The sequence below is a fragment of the Bufo bufo genome, chromosome 2 (genome assembly GCF_905171765.1).
Source record: "Bufo bufo chromosome 2, aBufBuf1.1, whole genome shotgun sequence".
NCBI classification, from domain to species: Eukaryota; Metazoa; Chordata; class Amphibia; order Anura; family Bufonidae; genus Bufo; species Bufo bufo.
This window is the reverse complement of record NC_053390.1, coordinates 208,787,884-208,815,542: the sequence shown is the minus strand read 5'-3', so window position 1 is coordinate 208,815,542 and position 27,659 is coordinate 208,787,884. Positions and strand designations below refer to the sequence as shown.

The window sequence follows — 27,659 nt, the reverse complement described above, 5'->3', positions numbered from 1 at the left end:
ACGGAATGGACACGGAAAAAAATTCGTTTGTGTGCATGAGCCCTTATGCAGATGTATAAAATGTCTGGAACATTCGTGAATCCGGCCTAAATCCTTTTCCATGTCAGTGTAACCCAGTGTTTTACCATTTAGTATGTACTGGTGACTTGCATTATTCCTTCCCATGTGCATAACCTTACATTTATCAGTGTTAAACCTCATCTGCCATTTCTCTGCCCAAGCCTCCAATCTATTCAGATTAATGTGTAATATAATACTGTCCTCTTCTGTGCTAATTACTTTCCAAAATTTTGTATCATCTCTACATCTGTTTTCTCCGCTGCAGGTGGCATATTGGAAAATAAATTATAAATGAAGTTTGCAAACCTTAAAACCATGGCAGTCTACATGTTCTCCTATTGGACCATCAGAAATCGCAAAACTCAGCAAAGAGTATGTAATGAAACCAGTCTTTGAAAAACTGCATTAGCATTCAGCACCTACAGTTTTACTATAGGTGTTTTTTTCACTGCTATTTTACCCCCCAAAAATCCCACAAATATGAGATGAAGAGTAGCTGACTTACATGTATTTTTGCGTGCAGATAACCCCACTGAAGTTCATTGAAGCTAACCAAAATCCATGGGAATATTGAATATATAGTAGTTTTATAGTTTGAAAAGAAGACTTAGCGCCATCAATTTCAACTTTTTCCAATCAATAATACAGTCCTGATCAAAAGTTTAAGACCACTTGAAAAATGGCAAAAAATCATATTTAGCATGGCTGGATCTTAAAAAGGTTCCAAGTAGAGCTTCAACATGCAACAAGAAGAAATGGAAGTGAGATAAAACATTTTTTGAGCATTCAATTTAATAAAAACCACGAATAAACTGAAACCGGCTGTTTTCAAAAGTTTAGGACCACACCTCCAAAAAAAAACTAAACCCCCAAAAACAGAAATTCAACTTCCAAACCTGAACTCAGTAATGAGTAGCTCTGCCGTTATTGTATATCACTTTAAAAATTTGTTTCGGCATGCTTGATGCAATAGTTTCCATGAGGTGAGTGGGAACATTTCTCCAAGTGGTGAAGACGGCCGCACGAAGGCCATCTACTGTCTGGAACTGTTGTCCATTTTTGTAAACTTCCCTTGCCATCCATCCCCAAAGGTTCTCAATTGGATTTAGATCAGGGGAACACGCAGGATGGGCCAAAAGAGTGATGTTATTCTCCTGGAAGAAGTCCCTTGTCCTGCGGGCATTGTGTACTGTAGTGTTGTCCTGTTGAAAAACCCAGTCGTTACCACACAGACGAGGGCCCTCAGTCATGAGGAATGCTCTCTGCAACATCTGGACATAGCCAGCGGCCGTTTGACGCCCCTGCACTTCCTGAAACTCCATTGTTCCACTAAATGAAAAAGCACCCCAGACCGTTATGGCGCCCCCTCCACTGTGGCGCGTAGAAAACATCTCAGGTGGGATCTGCTTGTCATGCCAGTAATGTTGGAAACCATATGGACCATCAAGGTAAAAAAAAATCTCATCAGAGAATAAAACTTTCTTCCACCTTTGAATGTCCCATGTTTGGTGCTCTCTTGCAAAGTCCAAACGAGCAGTTCTGTGGCGTTTAAGGAGACTAGGTCTTTGAAGAGGTTTTTTTGTTTTTGAAGCCCTTCAGTCTCAGATGCCGTCTGATGGTTATGGGGCTGCAGTCAGCACCAGTAAGGGCCTTAATTTGGGTCGAGGATCGTCCAGTGTCTTGACGGACAGCCAATTGGATCCTCTGGCTCATTGCTGATGAATTTTTTTGGGGTCTTCCATTTGACTTTTTTGTTCCATAACCCTCAGGATCATTTAAGAAATTCCAAATGACTGTCTTACTGCATCCCACCTCAGCAGCGATGGCGCGCTGTGAGAGACCCTGCTTATGCAGTTCAACAACCCGACCAAGTTCAAAAAGGGAGTTTTTTTGCCTTTGCCATCACAACGTGTGACTACCTGACAGAAAATGACAATGAATCCACATCTTTGCACAGATTTGGCCTTTTAAAGGCATGTGGTCCTAAAATTTGGATCAGCTGAAAAACAGCCTGTTTCAGTTTAATCGTTATTTTAAATTAATTGAATGCTCAAAAAATGTTTTGTCTCACTCTCATTTCTTCTTGTTGCATGTTGAAGCTCTACTTGGAACCTTGTTAAGATCCAACAATGTAAAATATGATTTTTTTGCCATTTTTCAAGTGGTCTTAAACTTTTGATCAGGACTGTACAACATTATTTGTAAGGCCTCTTTCACACTTGCGTTGTCCGGATCCGGCGTGTACTCCACTTGCCGGAATTACACTCCGGATCCGGAAAAACGCAAGTGTACTGAAAGCATTTGAAGACGGAACCGTCTTCCAAATGCGTTCAGTGTTACTATGGCACCCAGGACGCTATTAAAGTCCTGGTTGCCATAGTAGTAGTGGGGAGCGGGGGAGCGGTATACTTACAGTCCGTGCGGCTCCCCGGGCACTCCAGAATGACGTCAGAGCGCCCCATGCGCATGGATGACGTGATCCATGTGATCACATGATCCATGAGCTTGGGGCGCCCTGACGTCACTCTGGAGCGTCCGGGGAGCCGCACGGACGGTAAGTACACTGCTCCCCGCTCCCCACTACACTTTACCATGGCTGCCAGGACTTTAGCGTCCCGGCAGCCATGGTAACCACTCTGAAAAAGCTAAATGTCGGATGCGGCAATGCGCCGAAACGACGTTTAGCTTAAGGCCGGATCCGGATCAATGCCTTTCAATGGGCATTAATTCCGGATCCGGCCTTGCGGCAAGTGTTCCGGATTTTTGGCCGGAGCAAAAAGCGCAGCATGCTGCGGTATTTTCTCCGGCCAAAAAACGTTCCGTTCCGGAACTGAAGACATCCTGATGCATCCTGAACGGATTTCTCTCCATTCAGAATGCATTAGGATAATCCTGATCAGGATTCTTCCGGCATAGAGCCCCGACGACGGAACTCTATGCCGGAACACAACAACGCAGGTGTGAAAGAGCCCTTAGGTATGCTGCAGACTAAAAAAAAACCTGTGGTACGGTCATTATTCTGTGCAGATTTTTTCAGAATCTGAATATCTGAATGTGGAAAAAAACTGGAATCTTAACGTAAATCCAGAATGTGAGAACAGGCCTGGTGCTTTTTGCCAAGTCTGATAATAAAGCTAATCTGATGGTGTACACATAAAAGTCAACATATCAGTGGTAAATGTTTCTTGTCCAACATTTACAATATACTGTATATGCTGTTACAACTGAATGTGCGCTCAAACATGGCAGCATTTGTATGATGATTGTATTGATAGGCGGAACGCACATGGCCGGCACTATAATAGAAATGCCTTTTCTTGTCCGTGTCTGCGGACAAGAATAGGACATGTTCTATTTTTTTGCGGGGGCCGCGGAACGGAAGTGCAGATGCGGACAGCAAACAGTGTGCTGTCCGCATCTTTTGCGGCCCCATTGAAAATGAATAAGTCCGCACCCATTCCGTAAAATTGCGGAACGGATGTGGACCCATTTTGCGGACGTGTGAATAGACCCTTATTCTGATGTTATGCTGGACGCCCTCTTTAATTCAGGTCTAGTATCAGTAATTAAATGTATTTACAAAGTTACTGTTCATGTTGATTTGAAAACATAACTTGTAAAGTCATGTTCTAAAGGTACAAGACCTCCAGGAAAGTATCTAGCTTAGAGGTCTAACCACACAGGATTGGTCTGCTGTGACGTTTCCATAGGGGAAATCATCAACGTATGCCTACAGATTTGGTTGCGGAATTTATAGCAGATGTTGCCGCAGATTTCACCCACTGCATTTTAAAGATGATATCCAGGGTAAAAACCTACAAAATAGATTGACATGAGGGAGGACTAGGTATAGTATGTGTGGATTCCGATTCAGAAGTTTTCATCCACTTTGCTGATACCACAAATGCTGCAGATGTTCTGCACACAACTCTTCTGCAAAAATCTGCAGTGCTTTCACATGTGCAGTGTTTTCACATAACCTAAAACACAATGCACCCAAATATCAATTTAACCAATTTTTTCTCACAATTATTGTTGAGGCTTTGCTCTGTCCAGCAGTATTTTTTTAGGATAGGGCGGCTCGTCACACACAAACAGCATTGGCATCGTCAAGATCCTTTAATAACACCATGCTGCCACCGCAAAGGCATGGTCATGCTCTTCACACACAGAGCAGTAGTCTGGAGTATGAAGGATGTGCTGTGGAAGGACCCATACCTGACTGGTTCCTGTACTAATTTTACATTAATCTCACAGTGTACATTGGAATGATCTGTAAATTTACCTCCTTTCTCTCCTTTCTGAGACTGAATCTCTTTTTTTGCTTGCTCCAGAATATTTTTGATGGCATCATCTGATCCTGTTTCCGGTGTTCGAATTCTTGGTGTAATGCTTCCTGAGTAACGATAAAGCCAAGTCATTACAAATGTAAGGTGTCCATGGACCCCTCCCCCCCACCCTACAATCTGTCAAGCTTTCGGCTTTAGCTTGTCCAAAACGGTCATACATTATACTTACCACAATAAGAACATTTTCTACATAGATTACCCTTGTAATGATCCTATTACCTAGTAGATATTTCCTTCTATGGTAATTAAGTTAATAGGGTAATGACCCAAAGAAAGTTTGAATGTTTGAATCAGATATATTAAGTGTTGTGACCAATGGAGAAGATTTCCATCCAGCAGAATAGTTTGGTTTAGTGCAACAGAAATAACTAATGAAGTCACTAATGATGAGATGTAGATCTGTCAATCTAACTATTTCAAACTATTGGGCAGACTTACTAATAGTGTCATACTTTACACTGTCTAAGAATACGAAAATACACCACGTATAAATTAGCATAGTTTTACTTAAAAATTGCACCAACATTTTGGTGCACTTTTAGCGCATGAGTGGGGGACCACATTTAGGCCACAATCTTCTAATGAAGCACACCCCTTTCTAGCAAAACCCCTTGTCGTAGGAGGCAGGAAAAACTTAATAAAGTATGTATAATGGTTAGTATGTGTGATGCAAAGCATGCATGCCAGTTTTTTCCCTGTGGTATTCAGAAAAAGGGGTCAAAGATAGTGAAGTACCGCCGACACAAATAAAAGCGAACAGATTTATTATAATCACAAGAATAGTAAAATCACAAGTGAATCATGAATTAAAAGTCTGGTTTCCCATAATGCGGATAATAAATCTTCACTTTTATTGATGTTGGAGGTACTTCACTATCTTTGTCCCCCATTTTCTGAATACCACAGGGAAAGTGGGAGCAAGTTTTTTTTGGGAGGCTATACCGCAAGCAATCTATGAGGCAGTGATTGACTACACCTGAAGAAAATTAAGGTCTATTCACAAGTCCCACCTGACTTCTTTGTCTTTTCTAAGAAAGAGAGAGGAGCGCGGCTCTAACTTTGATGTATGCCCACAGGTCTACTGTACTGTACTCATGGCATTATGTAAGTACTGTATAACAGACCCATGGCCAGGCACAAACTTAAAGCATCATAGATCATTATGACGCTGTGAGTTTGGGTTAGAGAAGCAGTGTTTGGTCCAGTGCGGTCATCACATTGAGTGTGTTTCCCAGACTGAACAAACTGGTGTGAAATTAGCCTTACTGTGAGTATGTACAGGAGGTATTCCTCACATAGACCACTTACCTCTCTGCCGCACTTGAATAGTTCTTAGTGCCAGAACATTCTGCTCATCTGAAAGAAACTGCTTCATCTTAATGAAGGGTTCTTTCCCTTTCACAGTAAGTTTTCGCCATGGTTTGGGACGGGCCAGAATCTCACTTACTGATCCCTGGGAAAGACCCAGGACATAGTGACCAAATACTCGTTGTCCAATATTATGTTTCAATAGTTGCTCCTTGACTTGAAAAGCAATTTCAGAAGTGTCTAGGTGTTCATCATCCATGGAGCTGCTGTTGGTTCCTTCGGACTGATCACTATGTGGGCTAGAATCTTGATTGCCAGAGGACTGGTGATTGTTGGCAAGTAGATTGGCCTTTAGTGTGTAAAATGGAGACTGAAATGAATGCCCATGGTTGCTTTCAGTCTTGAGCAATTTTACATGATTCTTGAGGGCTGGCTCCCCTGCTAATTGTTCATTATCACTGTAAACAGAAGATGGGCCAAGGGTCCTACGAACTTTGTTTCCAAAGGATGTTTCCAGCATAGACAGAGCAGGACTGGGTGTAGAAATTCCATCTCTTGTCAAAGGAGAAACGGAGTATGGTCTGTCAGCTGGCACAAAATCTTTTGTGGCATTTTGAAAATGATCTTCATCTAACAAAAAACACATAAAAAAAGACTTTATAATAGTGAGGTATAATGCAAGTAAAGAATCTAAACTCTCATAATAGCCAGCTGAACACATGAATCACATCAATTTGTTCTTAAAGGACATCTGTCAGCAGATTTGTACCTATGAAACTGGCTGACGTGTTACATGTGCACTTGGCAGCTGAGTTGGTCCCATGTTCATATGTGCCTGCATTGCTAAGAAAAAACATGTTTTTATATATACAAATGAGCAACGGGGCGTTGCATTTACACCTAGAGGCCCTGCTTTCTCTGCAACTGTCGCGTCCTCAGCACTTTGATTTAACAGGGTCAGGCAGTGAAAATTTCATCATGCCTGGTCCTATCATTTAAAGTGGAGAGGGTGCGGCAGTTGCAGAGAAAGCAGAGACCCTAGGTGTAAAGGCAACGCCCCAGTTGCTCCTAGAGCCTCATTTGCATATATTAAATCATTATTTTTATCAGCAATGTGGGCACACTTGACTATGGGACCAACACAGATGCCTTCTGCTGCCAAGCCAAAATGCAAAAGATCTTCATAGGTACAAATCTGCTGACAGATGTCGTTTAATTTCTACATTTTCTACCACTGTAAACAAATAATTGCCACACATAAGAGATGGAATATTTTGTTACAAAAAGGATTGGGGCCGGAGGATTAATATTAATGGTCTATAAACCACATTATATAAGAATTTGGAAACTTATGTTGCTGATATGTAATTATACACAATACAAATGGTTGCTGAGTATGGGTTTCACACCCATTATCATGATCCAGCAGTTCCTGACTGCTCAAAAATCCTGGTTTTAATGAAGGATGAACAGATGCAAGACTTCTGCAGTTGAAGAGGGGTGCAGTATCAATTTTTTAAACATGCCTATGAGGTCTACGTGGTGTTACCGAAAATGAAGCTGACGATGTTTAATATTCTGAATACTCTGCACATTAGGACGCATCCGAGAGATTCATTAACATAATTCTGCCAGCTTTACGATCTCAATAAAAAAAAAAATTACTGTGAAAGGACTACACTATTTAGGACACCTCCACACATGCTTCATTTGCTTGTAAAAAAAAAACAACAACATGAAAAATGGGAAAAACAAAATACATTTAAAAAATATATACAGCCAGGTCCATAAATATTGGGACATCGACACAATTCTAACATTTTTGGCTCTATACACCACCACAATGGATTTGAAATGAAACGAACAAGATGTGCTTTAACTGCAGACTGTCAGCTTTAATTTGAGGATATTTACATCCAAATCAGGTGAACGGTGTAGGAATTACAACAGTTTGCATATGTGCCTCCCACTTGTTAAGGGACCAAAAGTAATGGGACAATTGGCTTCTCAGCTGTTCCATGGCCAGGTGTGTGTTATTCCCTCATTATCCCAATTACAATGAGCAGATAAAAGGTCCAGAGTTCATTTCAAGTGTGCTATTTGCATTTGGAATCTGTTGCTGTCAACTCTCAAGATGAGAGCTAAAGAGCTGTCACTATCACTGAAGCAAGCCATCATTAGGCTGAAAAAACAAAACAAACCCATCAGAGAGATAGCAAAAATATTAGGCGTGGCCAAAACAACTGTTTGGAACATTCTTAAAAAGAAGGAACGCATCGGTGAGCTCAGCCACACCAAAAGACCTGGAAGACCACGGAAAACAACTGTGGTGGATGACTGAAGAATTATTTCCCTGGTGAAGAAAACACCCTTCACAACAGTTGGCCAGATCAAGAACACTCTCCAGGAGGTAGGTGTATGTGTGTCAAAGTCAACAATCAAGAGAAGACTTCACCAGAGTGAATACAGAGGGTTCACCACAAGATGTAAACCATTGTGAGCCTCAAAAACAGGAAGGCCAGATTAGAGTTTGCCAAACGACATCTAAAAAAGCCTTCACAGTTCGGGAACAACATCCTATAAAGCTTAGTTTGCTCAGCACGCATGTTGGTACTTGTAGTCCAGCATGCAGGCGGAACCTACACCCCCTGAACTTCATGGTTGCTGTCATGGCACTTACAGGTTCAACTTAGTGTTAGGTTCCCGTCTTACAGAGATCGCCTTGACGTGCGGCAGACGGGCTCAAATAATTTTGTACAAAATGATTTGCCAAGCATCTCTAATTTATAAGCATAGCATAAGCAATATAATTCATTTTTGTACTTTATTTGGTTTGCAGAGTGCTGTTGCATTGTATATTATATCCTATGGACAGATGAGACCAAGATCAACTTGTACCAGAGTGATGGGAAGAGAAGAGTATGGAGAAGGAGAGGAACTGCTCATGATCATAAGCATACCACCTCATCAGTGAAGCATGGTGGTGGTAGTACCATGGCGTGGGCATGTATGGCTTGTATTTATATATTATGTGACTGCTGACAAAAGCAGCAGGATGAATTCTGAAGTGTTTCGGGCAATATTATCTGCTCATATTCAGCCAAATGCTTCAGAACTCATTGGACGGCGATTCACAGTGCAGATGGACAATGACCCAAAGCATACTGCAAAAGCAACCAAAGAGTTTTTTAAGGGAAAGAAGTGGAATGTTATGCAATGGCCAAGTCAATCAGCTGACCTGAATCCGATTGAGCATGCATTTCACTTGCTGAAAACAAAACTGAAGGGAAAATGCCCCAAGAACAAACAGGAACTGAAGACAGTTGCAGTAGAGGCCTGGCAGAGCATCACCAGGGATGAAACCCAGCATCTGATGATGTCTATGCGTTCCAGACTTCAGGCTGTAATTGAATGCAAGGATGTGCAACAAAGTATTAAATAGTTACATTTTAATTTATGATTATTATTATGTCCCATTACTTTTGGTTCCATAACAAGTGGGAGGCACATATCCAAACTGTTGTAATTCCTGCACCGTTCACCTGATTTGGATGTAAATGCCCTCAAATTAAAGCTGACAGTCTGCAGTTAAAGCACATCTTGTTCGTTTCATTTCAAATCCATTGTGATGGTGTATAGAGCCAAAAATTTTAGAATTGTGTCGATGTCCCAATATTTATGGACCTGACTGTATACTATGTGTAATCAATCTAACAACACAACAGCTATTTGTGCCAGATAATTGGGGCTTGCCTTTCAGCTGTGTCACATACAAACAGTTTATGAAGCTTTTCAGAAAAGTAGCAGTTAACAGTGACAGGAACAACCTTAGGTAGTGTGCACTGTATTCCTGAACAGCATGATATACTGCAATCTGAGTGATGCATATTTTTTTTATTACCTGTTTCACCAACATGTTCCAGATCACTGTACAAACATTTTTTTACCATTCCCTGCCCCCAATAGAAATGTAATTAAATTGACTCTAGTGTGTATGAGAAGGTGAAATTAGATTGTGGCATGTACTGGTGCCAGGGACTGGTGTGACTGCAAGCCAAGTACAGTGCTGGGAAATATGTTGGTGCTATTTATAAGCAATGGAAATAAAATGAAAATCACAATAGCAGAGCAGAATTGGAAAGGTAGGATTTTAAAAGTGGACAGTACAAGAATGTTGTGCATACCCTGCTTTTCTGGTAGGTAGCTCTGTGAAGGGTAAAATGCTTCTCTTTTGACTGCTACGTTTTCTTCTGACTTGGAAGTCTCCTGCATAAATGGAATATCTTATTAGGGGCTGATAAACATATCCATCAATGTGTAAGCAGTATTCTTACATTAAACACTCTTCAAATTACGTACTGGGGCAAGTGCACAGCTGGATGTAGCAGACTTCATAGCTTTTAATATGCTGTAAGAAAAGAAATTGAATTACACTTGGTGCCATAAAACAGCATGCTACTTGAATAAATATCTACAAAAAAACTGGGATGAAGCCACAATAACCCTAGAACAACAGCCATGTTCTATTCTGTCACCGCGCTGTACAGGTTGTAGATCAGCTGTTCAGACCTTTGTGCTGTGTATGGTTTAATCATGTACGAAAATACAAACTGCCTCTCATAATGAAAATTCCTTTGCTGGCTTGATTCATTTTTCCATCTCATTATACACTGCTTGTTTCCATGGTTATGACCACCCTGCAATCCATCAGTGGTGGTCATGTTTTCACACTCTACAGGAAAAAGCACTAGCCTATATGCCGTCTTATGGTCCCAGCCACCAGAGAGGCTGGCACTTTTTCCTATAGTGTGCCAGCACAACCACCACTGCTGGATTGCAGGGTGGTCGTAACCATGGAAACAAGCAGTGTATAATGTGCTGGAAAAATGAATCAACTCACCAAAGGAGGCAATATGGACAATCACAATACATTAGTAAGTGCCTTGTATTAACTTATTCTACATGATAAATCCCATTTGCTGAAGTGAGATCACTGTTTTAACTATGATCGTTGGCTGTCTTCAGACAGGTCTAGTGATGAAAAGTCACACGATGCACATTTACAATTCATTAACGACACAAGATAATTTACTTCTTTCACAAGCACTGAATGAACGTGCTTAGTAGAATCGTTCAGTCACTACATGCATTCACATTACACGATTATTGTCCACCATGAATCACTAGTTTCTGAATCGTAACAATTATCTACTCATCTAAATGAGCCTTTAACCACTTCCTGACCGCCCATTGACTATAAACGTCCTTGGGTGGTCAGTTTATCTCTCTGAATGACGTTCTGTAACGTCCATTCGGAGATCGCAGCTGCACGCAAATCGTGCAGCTGCCGAGCAGGGGGCCCACTGTCAGTGACAGCAGGGCACCCCAGAGAGAAGGCAGGGACCATTCCTGGGTGTCCCTGTCTTCTAGATCGCTGTATACACAGCGCTCAATGAGCGCTGTGTATTCAGATCAGGAAGCGCTATGCCGCTTCCTGTCCCGGCCTGGTGGTCATGTGATCGCCACGGCTGGGTGAGTGCAGGAGCTGTCAGGTCTTCCATAGACCTCGATCAGCCCTGCACTGAGGCTGTACAGCCTCTCTGGGGGGTGTATTTTTCCTGTAACTGGGGCTACTATGTCAGCCCCAGTTACAGGAGAAATCAATAGTTAAAAAAATAAAATAAAAATTAAGTTAAATGTCCCCCAGGGGTCTTGTAGGACCTTATGGGGGACACAAAGTGTAAAATAAAAAATTTAAAAAATAACCAAAAATAAAGTATTTTGGAAAAAAAGTTTCACATTTTAAAAAAATGTTTTCCCCCAAATCTGTTATTTAATTTTTTTTAAAAAATAGAAGAAAAAAAAATTAAATAGACATATTTGGTATCACAGCGTCTGCAACGACCGGCTCTATAATAATATCATATGATCTACCCCATCAGGTGAACGCCGTAAAAAAATAAAAAATAAACATTGCGCCATAACAGATTTTTGGGTGAGCTCACCTCCCAAAAAACATAATGTCAATCAATCAAAAAGTCGTATGTACCTGAAAATGGTAGCAATAAAAACGGAACCTCATGCCACAAAAAGAGCCCCCACACAAGACCATAGCCAGAAAAATAAAAAAAAATATGGCTCTATGAAAATTGCAACACAAAAACATGATTTTTTCACTTAAAAATGCTCTTATTGTGTAAAATGTATTTTTTTTAATATATTTGGCATCGCCTCATCCGTAACAATTGGCTCTACAAAAATATCACATGATCTACCCCATCAAGTGTAAGGTGTAAAAAAAAAAAAAATCCCAAAAACTATGCCAAAAGTTTTTTTTAGTCACCTCACCTATTTGGTATTGTTGCGTCCGTAATGACCGGATCTAAAAAAATATCACATCATCTACCCCATCAATTGAACGGTGTAAAAAAAATAATAGAAAATTGACACCAAACAGCTTTTTTTGTGACTTCACCTCCCAAAAATGAGATAAAAAGCAACCAGAAAGCCAAATGTACCCCAAAATGGTGCAAAAAAACTAAAGCTTGTCTCGCACAAAAGAAGCCCTCATGCAGCTTATTCAACAAAAAATAAAACCATTTAAAACCATGACAGAAAATTCCATGTTAGAATATCTAAATGCCGCTCCTTCCCTTCTGAGCCCTGGCGTATCCCCAAATAACAGTTTACGACCACAATTGGGGTGTTACTGTATTCAGGAGAAAATGGGTAGCAAATTGTGGGGGATATTTTCCTGTTATCTTTTGTGAAAAAGAAAGCTTGGGCCTAAAGCACCATTTTCTTGTAAAAAAAAAAAAAAGTATAATTTTTCATTTTCACACCCAACCATTAAAAATTATATGAAACAGCTATTGAGTGAAGTGCTCACTACACCCCTTAAAAATTCCTTGGGTGGTGTAGTTGACAGAATTTCACTTTTTGGGGGTTTTCACTGTGGGGTTACCTCAGGGCCTCTTCAAATGCAACATGGTGCCCAAAGACCATTCCTGCACAATCTGCCCTCCAAAAACCATATGGCGCTCCTTGCCTTCTGTGCCCTGTCGTGTGCCCAAACAGCGGTATACGACCACATATGGGGTGTTTCTGCAAACTGCAGAAGCAAGGTAATACATATTGAGGTTTGTTTTGTTGGTTAACCCTTGATGTGTTCCAGGAAAAAGTTGATTAAAATTGAAAATCTGCAAAAAAAAGTGACATTTTGAAATTTCACCTCTATTTTGCTTTAATTCCTGTGGAATACCAGTTTTTAATAGTTTGAGGGGTGTCATTTCTAAAATAGGGTCATTTATGGGTTGATTCTATTATCTAAGCCCCACAAAGTGACTTCAGAACTGAACTGGTCCTTTAAAAAAGTTGACTGGAAATTTTCTTAAATATTTCAAAAATTGCTTCCAAAATTCTAAACCTTCTAGCGTCCTAAAAAAATAAAATTACATTTCTAAAATGATGCCAACATAAAGTAGACCTATGGGGAATGTTAATTAATAAATATTTTATGAGGCATCACTATCTGTCTTAAAAGCAGAGAGATTCAAATTTAGAAAACAGTGAATTTTTTCACATTTTCGTAAAACTTTTGGATATTTTTATAAATAAAGGTAAAACATATTGACTCAAATTTATTATTAACATGAAGTACAATGTGTCACGAGAAAACAATTAGGCCTGGTCAGGAAGGGAGTAAATGGCCTGGTCTGGAAGTGGTATAAGTGTAACTTATTTTTGTAATGTGTCAGGGCAGTGATACTGACCATTTTGTAATATACTTTAATTACTGAAATCATACATTTCTATTAGAAAAATAGCTCTAAAGTGGCCCATTTTGAGCCGTAGCAACGCTCCTCTGTCTTCTGTTTACATAACAGTGGAGACCTGCTCAATACGGACTGTGTTATGTAAACAGTAGACAGAGGAGCATTGCTAAGGATCAAGATGGGCCACTTTACAGCTATTTTTCTAATAGAAATGTTTGATTTTAGTAATTTAAGTACTGTATATTACAAAAATGGTCAGTATCAGTAGCACTGCCCCTATACATTACACAAATAAAAAAAAGAATGACAGTTACACTTTAAAATAAGCCATCGAGTTCTACTACGGACTGCAAGTTGGATCTTTCCACCCAATAATGTTGTGTGAACATGCCCTCATTTTTTAGCTTCAAACACAATAGTTTTAATAGCTTCACTTTTCTACCACAATGTACAAAATGTCACAGTTAAAATATATACATTAAAATGTATTTGATCTAGCATCTGTTAACCCAGCACTCGTTCCCAGAAAAATGTCAAATTATGGAATTGTACAATACGAGAAGCAGAAGATGGATCTGAGATAAAATGAATGTTGTCCAATTAAACAAAAAGTTATAAAAAGCTGTTTTGTAAACTAACAAGTGAATTTTATGCATTTTTCTGCAACAATATGAAATCCAGAATAACAGAGAATCAGATGCCAGATTAAAGGAATTTTAAGAATCATCCATGAGCAAAGTTTACTTAAGGACTCATGCACACGGCCGTATTTTGTTTCCGTGTCCGATCCGTTTTTTTTGCGGATGGGATGCGGACCCATTCATTTCAATCGGTCCGCAAAAAACGCGGACAGCACACGTGTGCTGTCCGCATCAGTATGTCCGTTCCGTTGCGCCGCAAAAAAAAATAGTGCATGTCCTATTTTTTTCTAGTTTGCGGACAAGGATAGGCATTATTACAATGGATCCGCAAAAAAAACAGATCCGCAAAAAAAAACGGATGTCATACGGAACGTCATCCGTTTTTTTTTGCGGATCCGCAATTTGCGGACCGCAAAACACATACGGTCGTGTGCATGTAGCCTAAAGGGAATGTGTCACCTTTGGCAAGCCCTAATAAGTACAGTAATATCTGTGCAGAACATCTGCCACTGTCTCTGGAACATAAATTTTTATAGTGATACTCACCCCCATTCCCTCGATATGTGCCGGCAAACCAGCCAGGGAATGCATTGAAAGGACTCCTGTGCATGCACATGATAGAAAGGACTCAAGGAGAAGGGCTGCTATGGCAGCTCTAATTATAGGGAATTTAAGTAATAAAAAAATAATTAGTTTTAAAAAAAAAATCAAGTACCGTATTTTCAATTTTCAAAAAATAAAGTAACAGCAGAAGACAGAGAGGGGCTGGAGAGAAAGCAAACAAAACATACTACAGAAGCCAAATGTTTCAAAACTTAATAAAAAAAAACTATGCAAACATGATTTTAGCCCACAATACTTGTATAATAAAAATAATAATAATAATAATAATAATAATAATAATAATAATAATATGGCTCTGTGTGTCCATAGCCTTTAATCTCATTTGTTACTGATATATTACCAAAGTGCTTTACATTATGTCACAACAAATCCTGTAATGAAAATCTATACATGGTTAAAAAGTGGACAAAATAAGATATTACAGTATACAGAATATAAAGTAATACGTGCAACTGTCACTATAAGCGCAGGGTCTACTAATCAACATGTCTGTACTCTTTATATTGTAGAGATGGTTAGTCTCAATGAATGTTTCTGTGTACGGATGATGATCTAATACATCACCAAAATGACATCTGTGCCACAGGATAATAGTGAAGTGCCAGTCTCCAGGGCCTGAGATAGAGAGCTTGTCCAAGGCTCCCTCAGGAATCCAGACACAACTGTACAGCAAGGCAATGATCCTACACATTTCTAACCCAACTGTCACATGCGCTGCCCTACATTCCCTCAGTGACAGAGTTCTGGTACTGATTTCGAAGAGCCCAAGGGACCTTGGGGACTTCATAGTCTGTGATCAGAGGCTGTGCTTCAATCAATCATCAACTATTAGCTTCCTTATGCTGGAACAGGCTTAGGGTCCATTCACACGTCCGTTTTTTCTTTCCTGATCTGTTCCGTTTTTTCAGGAACAGATCAGGACCAGATCTGGACCCATTCATTTTCAATGGGTCCTGGAAAAAATCGGACAGCACAATGTGTGCTGTCCGTTTCCGTTGTTCCGTTCCGCATGTCCGAAAAAATATAAAACATGTCCTATTCTTTTCTGCAAAAATCGGATCCTGGACCAATACAAAGTCAATGGATCCGCAAAAAACGGAAGACATTCGTATGTCATTACGTATGTCATCCGTTTTATGCGGATTCCGTTCCTGGAAATTAGGCTTCCTCCCCAGTATTATGTGACCAGTGCAGCCCCCCTCCCTCTATATTCATTGGTGGCCAGTGCGGCAGTGCGGATTCCCAGTAAAGTTTTCTACAGATCTGATTTTTCACTTCGTGAAAAACTCAGATCCGACAGTATATTCTAACACAGAGGCGTTCCCATGGTGATGGGGACGCTTCTAGTTAGAATATACTGAGAACGATGTACATGACTGCCCCCTGCTGCCTGGCAACACCCGATCTCTTACAGGGGGCTGTGATCTGCACAATTAACCCCTCAGGTGCTGCGCCTGAGGGGTTAATTGTGCATATCATAGCCCCCTATAAGAGATCAGGGGCTGCCAGGCAGCAGGGGGCAGACCCCCCCCCATCATTGGTGGCCAGTGCGGATTCACCTCTCCCCCCCCCCCCCATCATTGGTGGCCATTGCGGATTCCCAGTATTAATAAATGTGCCCAGTGCGGTCTCACCTCTTCCCCCCCCCCCCCCATCATTGGTGGCAGCGAAGAGTACCGATCGGAGTCCCAGTTTAAATCGCTGGGGCTCCGATCGGTTACCATGGCAGCCATGACGCTATTGCAGTCTTGGCTGCCATGGTTACTTAGCAATAAATACAAGCATTATACTTACCTGCGACTGCGAACTGCGATGTGTGTCCGGCCGGGAGCTCCTCCTACTTGTGACAGGTCTGTGCTAAAAGCAATGCGCCGCACAGACCGTTCACTTACAAGTAGGAGGAGCTCCCGGCCGGTCAGACATCGCAGCTCGCAGTCGCAGGTAAGTATAATGCTTGTATTTATTGCTAAGTAACCATGGCAGCCAAGACTGCAATAGCGTCTTGGCTGCCATGGTAACCGATCGGAGCCCCAGCGATTTAAACTGGGACTCCGATCGGTACTCTCCGCTGCCACCAATGATGGGGTGGGGGGGGGGTGGGGGAAGAGGTGAGACCGCACTGGGCACATTTATTAATACTGGGAATCCGCACTGCCACCAATGATGGGGGGGGGGGGGGGGGAGAGGTGAGACCGCACTGGGCACATTTATTAATACTGGGAATCCGCACTGCCACCAATGATGGGGGGGGGGGGGGGGGGAAGAGGTGAGACCGCACTGGGCACATTTATTAATACTGGGAATCCGCACTGGCCACCAATGATGGGGGGGGAGGTGAGACCGCACTGGGCACATTTATTAATACTGGGAATCCGCACTGCCACCAATGATGGGGGGGGGGGGGGGGGGGAGGAGAGGTGAGACCGCACTAGTCACATTTAATACAGGGGAGGGAGGGGGTCTGCCCCCTCCTGCCTGGCAGCACCTGATCTCTCACAGGGGGCTATGATTCGCACAATAATTGTGCGGATCACAGCCCCCTGTAAGAGATCGGGTGCTGCCAGGCGGCAGTCATGTACACCGTTCTCAGTATATTCTAACTAGAAGCGTCCCCATCACCATGGGAACGCCTCTGTGTTAGAATATACTGTCGGATTTGAGTTTTCACATGTCTCCGTTTTTTGCGGATCCGCAAAAAACGGATGACATACGGAAACATTTTCAGGAACAACGGATCCGCAAAAAACGGACCGAAAATCGGGATGTAGAAAAATACGGACGTGTGAATGTAGCCTAACAGTGATAAGGATTTATGTGATTAAATTACATGTTATTCCTCAAAATACAGGACAATATACAATTATAAATTAATGTAGGAGCATCAGGCACTTATGCTCCGGGCCAACGGCTTCATACTGTGGCATTGGTGGCAGTATAATGTGCTGCACTGTGATATTTGGTTCTGCACTGCCGGCCTACTTCAGTTGTCCGTGCCTGCTTGTGCTGCCCCGCCTTCCATCAGTTTGGATGGCACCTACAACATGGGGCAACTTTTATTTATTTTTTCCAGGGCCACTTTAAGTTCCCAGTCTGCCACTAAATGGACCCCTTAAGGTCCTATACACACAGAAGGTGGGCCCTCATAATCATTTAGGGTACTTTCAAACTTGCGTTAAACTTTTCTGATATTGAGTTCCGTCCTAGAATCTCAATAACGGAAAAAAAATGATCAGTTTTATCCTAATGCATTCTGAATGGAGAGCAATCGTTCAGTATCCATCAGGATGTCTTCAGTTCAGTCACTGTACAGTTTTTGGACGGAGAAAATACAGCAGCATTCTGCTGTATTTTCTCCGTCCAAAATTCCGGAACACTTGCCGGAATGCCGGATACAGCATTATTTTACATTGAAATGCATTAATGCCGGATCCAGCCCCAAGTGTTCCGGCAAAACGGATCCGGTTTTGTGGTCTGCGCATGCGCAGACATTTAAAAATGTAAAAAAGATAAATCCCGGACCCGTTTTTTCAGGATGACAACCGGAGAGATGGATCTGGTATTGCAATGCATTTGTGAGACAGATCCGCATGCGGATCCGTCAACAAATGCTGTCCGTTTGCATACAGATTGCCGGCAACAAAACTGCCTGCCGGAATCCAGCAACGCAAGTGTGAAAGTACCCTTACTCTGGTGGTTCCAAGAGACAGCCCAGTCCAATGCTGACCACATCTGCCACTACATATCTGATAACCCACATAGTATTAGATATGGAATGCAGTAATCTTTGCTGGCAGGAACACTGGGCCAGATTAACCACTTCACATCCGGGCCATTTACCCCTTCCTGACAGAGCCTAATTTTGCAAATCTAACGTGTCACTTTATATGGTAATAACTTTGGAACGCTTTTACTTATCCAAGCCATTCTGAGATTGTTTTCTCGTGACACATTGGACTTCATGACAGTGGTAAATTGGAGTCAATATATTTCACCTTTAAATTATAAAATAATCCAAAATTTACCCAAAATTTTGATAAATTCGCAATTTTCGAAATTTATATTTCTCCGCTTGTAAAACAGAAAGTGATACCTCATAAAATATTTACTTAACATTCCCCATATGTCTACTTTATGTTGGCATCATTTTGTAACTGTAATTTTATTTTTTAGGACATTAACCACCTCCGGACCGCCTAACGCAGGATCGCGTTCCGGAGGTGGCAGCGCTGCGCACAGTCACGCATATATGCGTCATCTCGCGAGACGCAAGATTTCCTGTGAACGCGCGCACACAGGCGCGCGCGCTCACAGGAACGGAAGGTAAGAGAGTTGATCTCCAGCCTGCCAGCGGCGATCGTTCGCTGGCAGGCTGGAGATGTGTTTTTTTTAACCCCTAACAGGTATATTAGACGCTGTTTTGATAACAGCGTCTAATATACCTGCTACCTGGTCCTCTGGTGGTCCCCTTTGTTTGGATCGACCACCAGAGGACACAGGTAGCTCAGTAAAGTAGCACCAAGCACCACTACACTACACCCCCCCCCGTCACTTATTAACCCCTTATTAGCCCCTGATCACCCCATATAGACTCCCTGATCACCCCCCTGTCATTGATTACCCCCCTTTCATTGATCAACCCCCTGTAAAGCTCCATTCAGACGTCCGCATGATTTTTACGGATCCACTGATAGATGGATCGGATCCGCAAAACGCATCCGGACGTCTGAATGAAGCCTTACAGGGGCGTGATCAATGACTGTGGTGATCACCCCATATAGACTCCCTGATCACCCCCCTGTCATTGATTACCCCCCTGTAAAGCTCCATTCAGACGTCCGCATGATTTTTACGGATCCACTGATAGATGGATCGGATCCGCAAAACGCATCCGGACGTCTGAATGAAGCCTTACAGGGGCATGATCAATGACTGTGGTTATCACCCCATATAGACTCCCTGATCACCCCCCTGTCATTGATTACCCCCCTGTAAAGCTCCATTCAGATGTCCGCATGATTTTTACGGATGCACTGATAGATGGATCGGATCCGCAAAATGCATCCGGACGTCTGAATGAAGCCTTACAGGGGCATGATCAATGACTGTGGTTATCACCCCATATAGACTCCCTGATCACCCCCCTGTCATTGATTACCCCCCTGTAAAGCTCCATTCAGATGTCCGCATGATTTTTACGGATGCACTGATAGATGGATCGGATCCGCAAAACGCATACGGGCGTCTGAATGAAGCCTTACAGGGGCGTGATCAATGACTGTGGTTATCACCCCATATAGACTCCCTGATCACCCCCCTGTCATTGATTACACCCCTGTCATTGATCAACCCCCTGTAAAGCTCCATTCAGATGTCCGCATGATTTTTACGGATCCACTGATAGATGGATCGGATCCGCAAAACACATACAGGCGTCTCCCTGGAGCCTTCCAGGGGGGGTGATCAATGACTGTGGTGATCACCCCATATAGACTCCCTGATCACCCCCCTGTCATTGATCACTACCCCTGTCATTGATCACTCCCCCTGTCATTGATCACCCTCTGTAAGGCTCCATTCAGACATTTTTTTGGCCCAAGTTAGCGGAATTATTTTATTTTTTTCTTACAAAGTCTCATATTCCACTAACTTGTGTCAAAAAATAAAATCTCACATGAACTCACCATACCCCTCACGGAATCCAAATGCGTAAAATTTTTTAGACATTTATATTCCAGACTTTACTCACGCTTTAGGGCCCCTAGAATGCCAGGGCAGTATAAATACCCCACATGTGACCCCATTTCGGAAAGAAGACACCCCCAGGTATTCCGTGAGGGGCATATTGAGTCCATGAAAGATTGACATTTTTGTCCCAAGTTAGCGGAACGGGAGACTTTGTGAGAAAAAAATTAAAAATATCAATTTCCGCTAACTTGTGCAAAAAAAAAAAAAAATTCTATGAACTCGCCATGCCCCTCATTGAATACCTTGGGGTGTCTTCTTTCCAAAATGGGGTCACATGTGGGGTATTTATACTGCCCTGGCATTCTAGGGGCCCCAAAGCGTGAGAAGAAGTCTGGCATCCAAATGTCTAAAAATGCCCTCCTAAAAGGACTTTGGGCACCTTTGCGCATCTAGGCTGCAAAAAAAAGTGTCACACATCTGGTATCGCCGTACTCAGGAGAAGTTGGGGAATGTGTTTTGGGGTGTCATTTTACATATACCCATGCTGGGTGAGAGAAATATCTTGGTCAAATGCCAACTTTGTATAAAAAATGGGAAAAGTTGTCTTTTGCCAAGATATTTCTCTCACCCAGCAAGGGTATATGGAAAATGACACCCCAAAACACATTCCCCAACATCTCATGAATACGGCGATACCACATGTGTGACACTTTTTTGCAGCCTAGGTGGGCAAAGGGGCCCATATTCCAAAGAGCACCTTTAGGATTTCACTGGTCATTTACCTACTTACCACACATTAGGGCCCCTGGAAAATGCCAGGGCAGTATAACTACCCCACAAGTGACCCCATTTTGGAAAGAAGACACCCCAAGGTATTCCGTGAGGGGCATGGCGAGTTCCTAGAATTTTTTATTTTTTGTCACAAGTTAGTGGAAAATGCTGATTTTTTTTTTTTGATTTTTTTTTTCATACAAAGTCTTATATTCCACTAACTTGTGACAAAAAATAAAAACTTCCATGAACTCACTATGCCCATCAGCGAATACCTTGGGGTCTCTTCTTTCCAAAATGGGGTCACTTGTGGGGTAGTTATACTGCCCTGGCATTCTAGGGGCCCAAATGTGTGGTAAGGAGTTTGAAATCAAATTCTGTAAAAAATGACCTGTGAAATCCGAAAGGTGCTCTTTGGAATATGGGCCCCTTTGCCCACCTAGGCTGCAAAAAAGTGTCACACATCTGGTATCTCCGTACTCAGGAGAAGTTGGGGAATGTGTTTTGGGGTGTCATTTTACATATACCCATGCTGGGTGAGAGAAATATCTTGGCAAAAGACAACTTTTCCCATTTTTTTATACAAAGTTGGCATTTGACCAAGATATTTCTCTCACCCAGCATGGGTATATGTAAAATGACACCCCAAAACACATTCCTCAACTTCTCCTGAATACAGAGATACCAGATGTGTGACACTTTTTTGCAGCCTAGGTGGGCAAAGGGGCCCATATTCCAAAGAGCACCTTTCGGATTTCACAGGTCATTTTTTACAGAATTTGATTTCAAACTCCTTACCACACATTTGGGCCCCTAGAATGCCAGGGCAGTATAACTACCCCACAAGTGACCCCATTTTGGAAAGAAGAGACCCCAAGGTATTTAGTGATGGGCATAGTGAGTTCATAAAAGTTTTTATTTTTTGTCACAAGTTAGTGGAATATGAGACTTTGTAAGAAAAAAAAAAAAAAAAAAATCATCATTTTCCGCTAACTTGTGACAAAAAATAAAAAGTTCTATGAACTCACTATGCCCATCAGCGAATACCTTAGGGTGTGTACTTTCCGAAATGGGGTCATTTGTGGGGTGTTTGTACTGTCTGGCCATTGTAGAACCTCAGGAAACATGACAGGTGCTCAGAAAGTCAGAGCTGCTTCAAAAAGCGGAAATTCACATTTTTGTACCATAGTTTGTAAACGCTATAACTTTTACCCAAAGCATTTTTTTTTTTTACCCAAACATTTTTTTTTTATCAAAGACATGTAGAACAATAAATTTAGAGCAAAATTTATATATGGATCTCGTTTTTTTTGCAAAATTTTACAACTGAAAGTGAAAAATGTCATTTTTTTGCAAAAAAATCGTTAAATTTCAATTAATAACAAAAAAAGTAAAAATGTCAGCAGCAATGAAATACCACCAAATGAAAGCTCTATTAGTGAGAAGAAAAGGAGGTAAAATTCATTTGGGTGGTAAGTTGCATGACCGAGCAATAAACGGTGAAAGTAGTGTAGGTCAGAAGTGTAAAAAGTGGCCTGGTCTTTCAGGGTGTTTAAGCACTGGGGGCTGAGGTGGTTAAAAGGCTTAGAATTTTATAAGCAATTCTTAAAATTATTAAGAAAATTTCCAAAACCCACTTTTTAAGGACCAGTTCAGGTCTGAAGTTACTTTGTGGGGCTTACATAGTGGAAACCCCCCATAAATGACCCTATTGTAGAAACTACACCCCTCAAGTTACTCAAAACTGATTTTATAAACTTTGTTAACCCTTTAGGTGTTCCACAAGAATTAAAGGAAAATGGAGATTAAATTTCTAAATTTTACTTTTTTGGCAGATTTTCCATGTTAATCCATTTTTTTGTTTAACACATCGAGGGTTAACAGTCAAGCAAAACTCAATATTTATTACCCTGATTCTGCAGTTTACAGACCCCACATGTGGTCGTAAACTGATGTAAGGGCACAAGGCAGGGCGCAGAAGAGAAGAAGCGCCGTATGGTTTTTGTGAGGCAGATTTTGCTTAACTGGATTTTAGAAACATAGAATGTGTCGGCAGATAAGAACCATTTGGCCCATCTAGTCTGCCCAATATACTGAATACTATGAATAGCCCTTGGCCCTATCGTATATGAAGGATGGCCTTATGCCTATCCCATGCATGCTTAAACTCCTTCACTGTATTTGCAGCTACCACTTCTGCAGGAAGGCTATTCCATGCATCCACTACTCTCTCAGTAAAGTAATACTTACTGATATTACTTTTAAACCTTTGCCCCTCTAATTTAAAACTATATCCTCTTGTAGCTGTTTTTCTTCTTTTAAATATTCTCTCCTCTTTTACCTTGTTGATTCCCTTTATATATTTAAAATTTTCTATCATATCTCCTCTGTCTCGTCTTTCTTTCAAGCTATACATGTTAAGGTCCTTTAATCTTTCCTGGTAAGTTTTATCCTGCAATCCATGTACTAGTTTAGTAGCTCTTCTCTGAACTCTCTCCAAAATATCAATATCCTTCTGGAGATATGGTCTCCAGTACTGAGCACAATACTCCAAATGAGGTCTCACTCGTGCTCTGTAGAGCGGCATGAGCACCTCCCTCTTTCTACTGGTAATGCCTCTCCCTATACACCCAAGCATTCTGCTAGCATTTCCTGCTGCTCTATGACATTGTCTGCCTACCTTTAAGTCTTCTGAAATAATGACCCCTAAACCCCTTTCCTCAGATACTGAGGTTAGGACTGTATCACTGATTTTATATTCTGCTCTTGGGTTTTTACGCCCCAGGTGCATTATCTTGCACTTATCAACATAAAATTTTACTTGCCAGATTTTTGACCATTCCTCTAGTTTTCCTAAATCCTTTTCCATTTGGCATATCCCTCCAGGAACATCAACCCTGTTACAAATCTTTGTGTCATCAGCAAAAAGACACACCTTACCATCGAGGCCTTCTGCAATTTCGCTGATAAAGATATTAAACAATATGGGTCCCAGAACAGATCCCTGAGGTACCCCACTGGTAACAAGACCATGGTCTGAATATACTCCATTGACTACAACCCTCTGTTGTCTGTCCCTCAGCCACTGCCTAATCCATTCAACAATATGGGAGTCCACACACAAAGACTGCAATTTATTGATAAGCCTTCTATGTGGGTCAGTATCAAAAGCCTTACTAAAGTCCAGATAAGCGATGTCTATTGCACCTCCGCCATCTATTATTTTAGTCACCCAATTAAAAAAATCAATAAGATTAGTTTGACATGATCTCCCTGAAGTAAACCCATGCTGTTTTTCATCTTTCAATCCATGGGATTTTAGATGTTCCACAATCCTCTCCTTAAGTATGGTTTCCATTAATTTCCCCACTATTGATGTCAGGCTTACAGACCTGTAGTTGCCCAATTCCTCCCTACTATCTTTCTTGTGAATGGGCACAATATTTGCCAATTTCCAATCTTCTGGGACAACTCCTGTTGCCAGTGATTGGTTAAATAAATCTATTAATGGTTTTGCTAGTTCACCGCTGAGCTCTTTTAATAGCTTTGGGTGTATCCCATCAGGCCCCTGTGACTTATTTGTATTAATTTTAAACAGCTGACTTAGAACCTCTTCCTCTGTAAAGACACATGCATCAAAAGATTCATTAGTCTTCTTTCCTAACTGAGGTCCTTTTCCTTCATTTTCCTTTGTAAAAACTGAACAGAAGTATTCATTGAGGCAGTCAGCTATTTCTTTATCTTCTTCCATATACCTTCCTTCTTTTGTTTTTAATTTGGCAATTCCTTGTTTTAGTTTCCTTTTTTCATTTATGTAACTGAAGAATGTCTTATTGCATTTTTTCACTGACTGAGCTTTCTCTTCTGCCTGTGCTTTAGAAGCTCTTATAACTTGTTTGGCCTCTCTCTGCCTAATCTTTTAAATTTGCCTGTCATCCTCGTTTTTTTTTTTTTTTTTATAATTCCTAAATGCTATCTTTTTGTTTTTAATGATTTTGGCCACTTCTGCTGAGTACCACAGTGGTCTCTTCCTTTTTTTTGCTTTTACTGACAAGCCTAATGCAATTTTCTGTTGCCTTCAATAGTGCCACTTTTAAGTAGTCCCATTTCTCCTGGACTCCATTGAAACTGTTCCAATCTGATAGGGACTCGTATACCACTAATCAAATTTTAGAAAAGTCAGTTTTTCTAAAATCTAAAACTTTTGTTTTTGTGTGGTGTGACATTTAGATGCCATGTCCTATTTGAAGCCCCCCTGATGCACCCTTAGGCCTCCTGCACACGAACGTGTGCTTACCGTTGAAGTATTGCGGACCGGGCGGATCCGCAATACACGGGTGCCGTTCTGTGGCTATTCCACATCACGGAGATGTGGAATGGTGCGGAACGGAAGCACGGAACGGAACCCTACAGGAGCACTACGGAGTGCTTTCCTGGGGTTTCGTCCCGTACTTCCGTTCTGCAAAAAGATAGGACGTGTTCTATCTTTTTGCGGAATGGCCGGATCGCAGACCCATTAAAGTGGATGGGTCCGTTGCGGCTGCCCCACAGACGGTGTTCGTGCATTGCGGCCCGCATTTTGCGGGCCGCAGCCCGACCACGGGGCGCACAGGTTCTTGTGCAGGAGGCCTTACAGTATAAACTCCTAAAAAGTGACACCATTTTGGAAACTGTTTTGGCACGGTTTTAATTTTTTACAACATTTATCTGACAGGCTAGATCATGTGCTATTTTTATAGAGCAGGTTGTCACGGACGCAATGATATCAAATATGTCTACTTTTCTGTACGCCTCCCACAACGGCACTTCAGCAGGAGGGTACCCCGCCCCCAGGGACAGGAAACGGTCAGGTTAGGTCATGTGACCTTTTTATAGAGCAGATTGTTACAGACGTATACCCAATACCTTATATGTATACTTTTTCTTATTTAAGTTTTACACAATAATTGCATTTTTTAAACCTAAAAAAAGATGTTTTAGTGTCTCCATAGTCTGAGAGCCATAGCTTTTTTATTTCTGGAGCGATTGTCTTAGTTAGGGTCTCATTTTTTTTGCAGGATGAGGTGACGCTTTGATTGGTACTATTTTGGGGGCATACACCTTTTTGATCGCTTGGTGTAGCACTTTATGTGATGTTAGGTGACAAAAAATGGCTTTTTTGGCACTGTTTTTATTAAATTTTTTACGGTGTTCACCTGAGGGGTTAGGTCATGTGATATTTTTATAGAGCTGGTTCTTACGGATGCGGCGATACCTAATATGTATACTTTTTATTTTATTTATTTCACTTTAACACAATGATAGCAGTTTTGAAGAAAAAAAATTAATTTTTTTTACTGATTGTCTTAGGGTCTCAAAATTTTGGTGCATCTTAGGCCATGCCCTTTTCTGATAAGCCACACCTACTTCCAGGTAAACCACACCCCGGTGTATAAAACCCTTAAAAAATGTGTGAGTGCACCACAATTCTGGCTCAATCTACACAAGAACTCACTTGTATCCAGGGGTTGCGACCACCCTGCAATCCAGCAGAGATGTCCGTGCTTGCACACTATAGGAAAAAGCTCTGGCCTCTCTGGTGGCCAGGACAGTGGGAGCACACATAGGCACGCATGCGCAGCAGCTCTCCTCCCAGCTACCTCATATCTGCAACGGTGGTCATAACCCCTTCAAACGAGCCATGTATAATGTGACTGAAAAATTAATCCAGCCAGCAAAGGAGGCAATATGGACAATCACAATACATAAGTATATTATAAATGCCATTTGCAGAAGTGACACAACCCCTTTAATGAAGCAAACCTAGAAATGTTTATGTGCACTTTTTATGCTGCGTTTTCCTATACTGAAGTCAATAGGGGAAAATGTTACAGCAAACAATATGAAATGAAATGTAACGTGATAAAACATGCAATTAATAACTGTTGTGTGAATGGGATTTTTTTTTAATTTTAAATCCCACTATTGATTCTGTAAAACTATTCTGTGTCAATTTATATGTATTAGTCCTCATGCACACAGCCATGTCCGTATTTTGGTCTGCAAAAATGGATTTGCATCTTCTGTGTACAATCCGTATTTTTCTAATTCCCATCAATAGAAATTATTATTCTTGTCCGCAATGAAAGAAAATATAGGACCTGCTGTATAATTTTTTGAGTGGCCAAATGGATCTGCAAAAAATATGGATGTGTGCATGGCTCCACAGTAATGTAAGGGGCAGTGTGTTATCTGCAAAAAATGTGGATAGCACATGTGGTCGCATGCATGAGGCCTAACAATATATAGAAAACTGCACATGTGTACACACCTAATTCTGGTAAAAAGCATCAATATTAGGGCTCATGCACATGAACTTATTTTCTTTCCGTGTCCGTTCCGTTTTTTTTGCGGACCATATAAGGAACCATTCATTTCAATGGGTCCACAAAAACAAACAGAAGTTA

The 27,659-nt window shown here is 41.4% G+C and overlaps 1 protein-coding gene across 4 annotated transcripts in view; it reads right to left on the bottom strand.

Annotated features, from left to right (window-relative positions):
- The window catches only part of CUX2 (cut like homeobox 2), a 534,292-nt gene that overhangs the window by 37,460 nt on the left and 469,173 nt on the right, over positions 1 to 27,659 (bottom strand). For all 4 annotated transcript variants that reach the window (XM_040416060.1, XM_040416062.1, XM_040416061.1 and 1 more), the window contains 4 exons: positions 10,077 to 10,125; positions 9,902 to 9,983; positions 5,718 to 6,347; positions 4,346 to 4,456 (listed from right to left, as the gene is read on the bottom strand). In XM_040416060.1, coding sequence (XP_040271994.1) covers positions 4,346 to 4,456; positions 5,718 to 6,347; positions 9,902 to 9,983; positions 10,077 to 10,125 — 872 coding nt within the window. The remainder of the gene's footprint in view (positions 1 to 4,345; positions 4,457 to 5,717; positions 6,348 to 9,901; positions 9,984 to 10,076; positions 10,126 to 27,659) is intronic.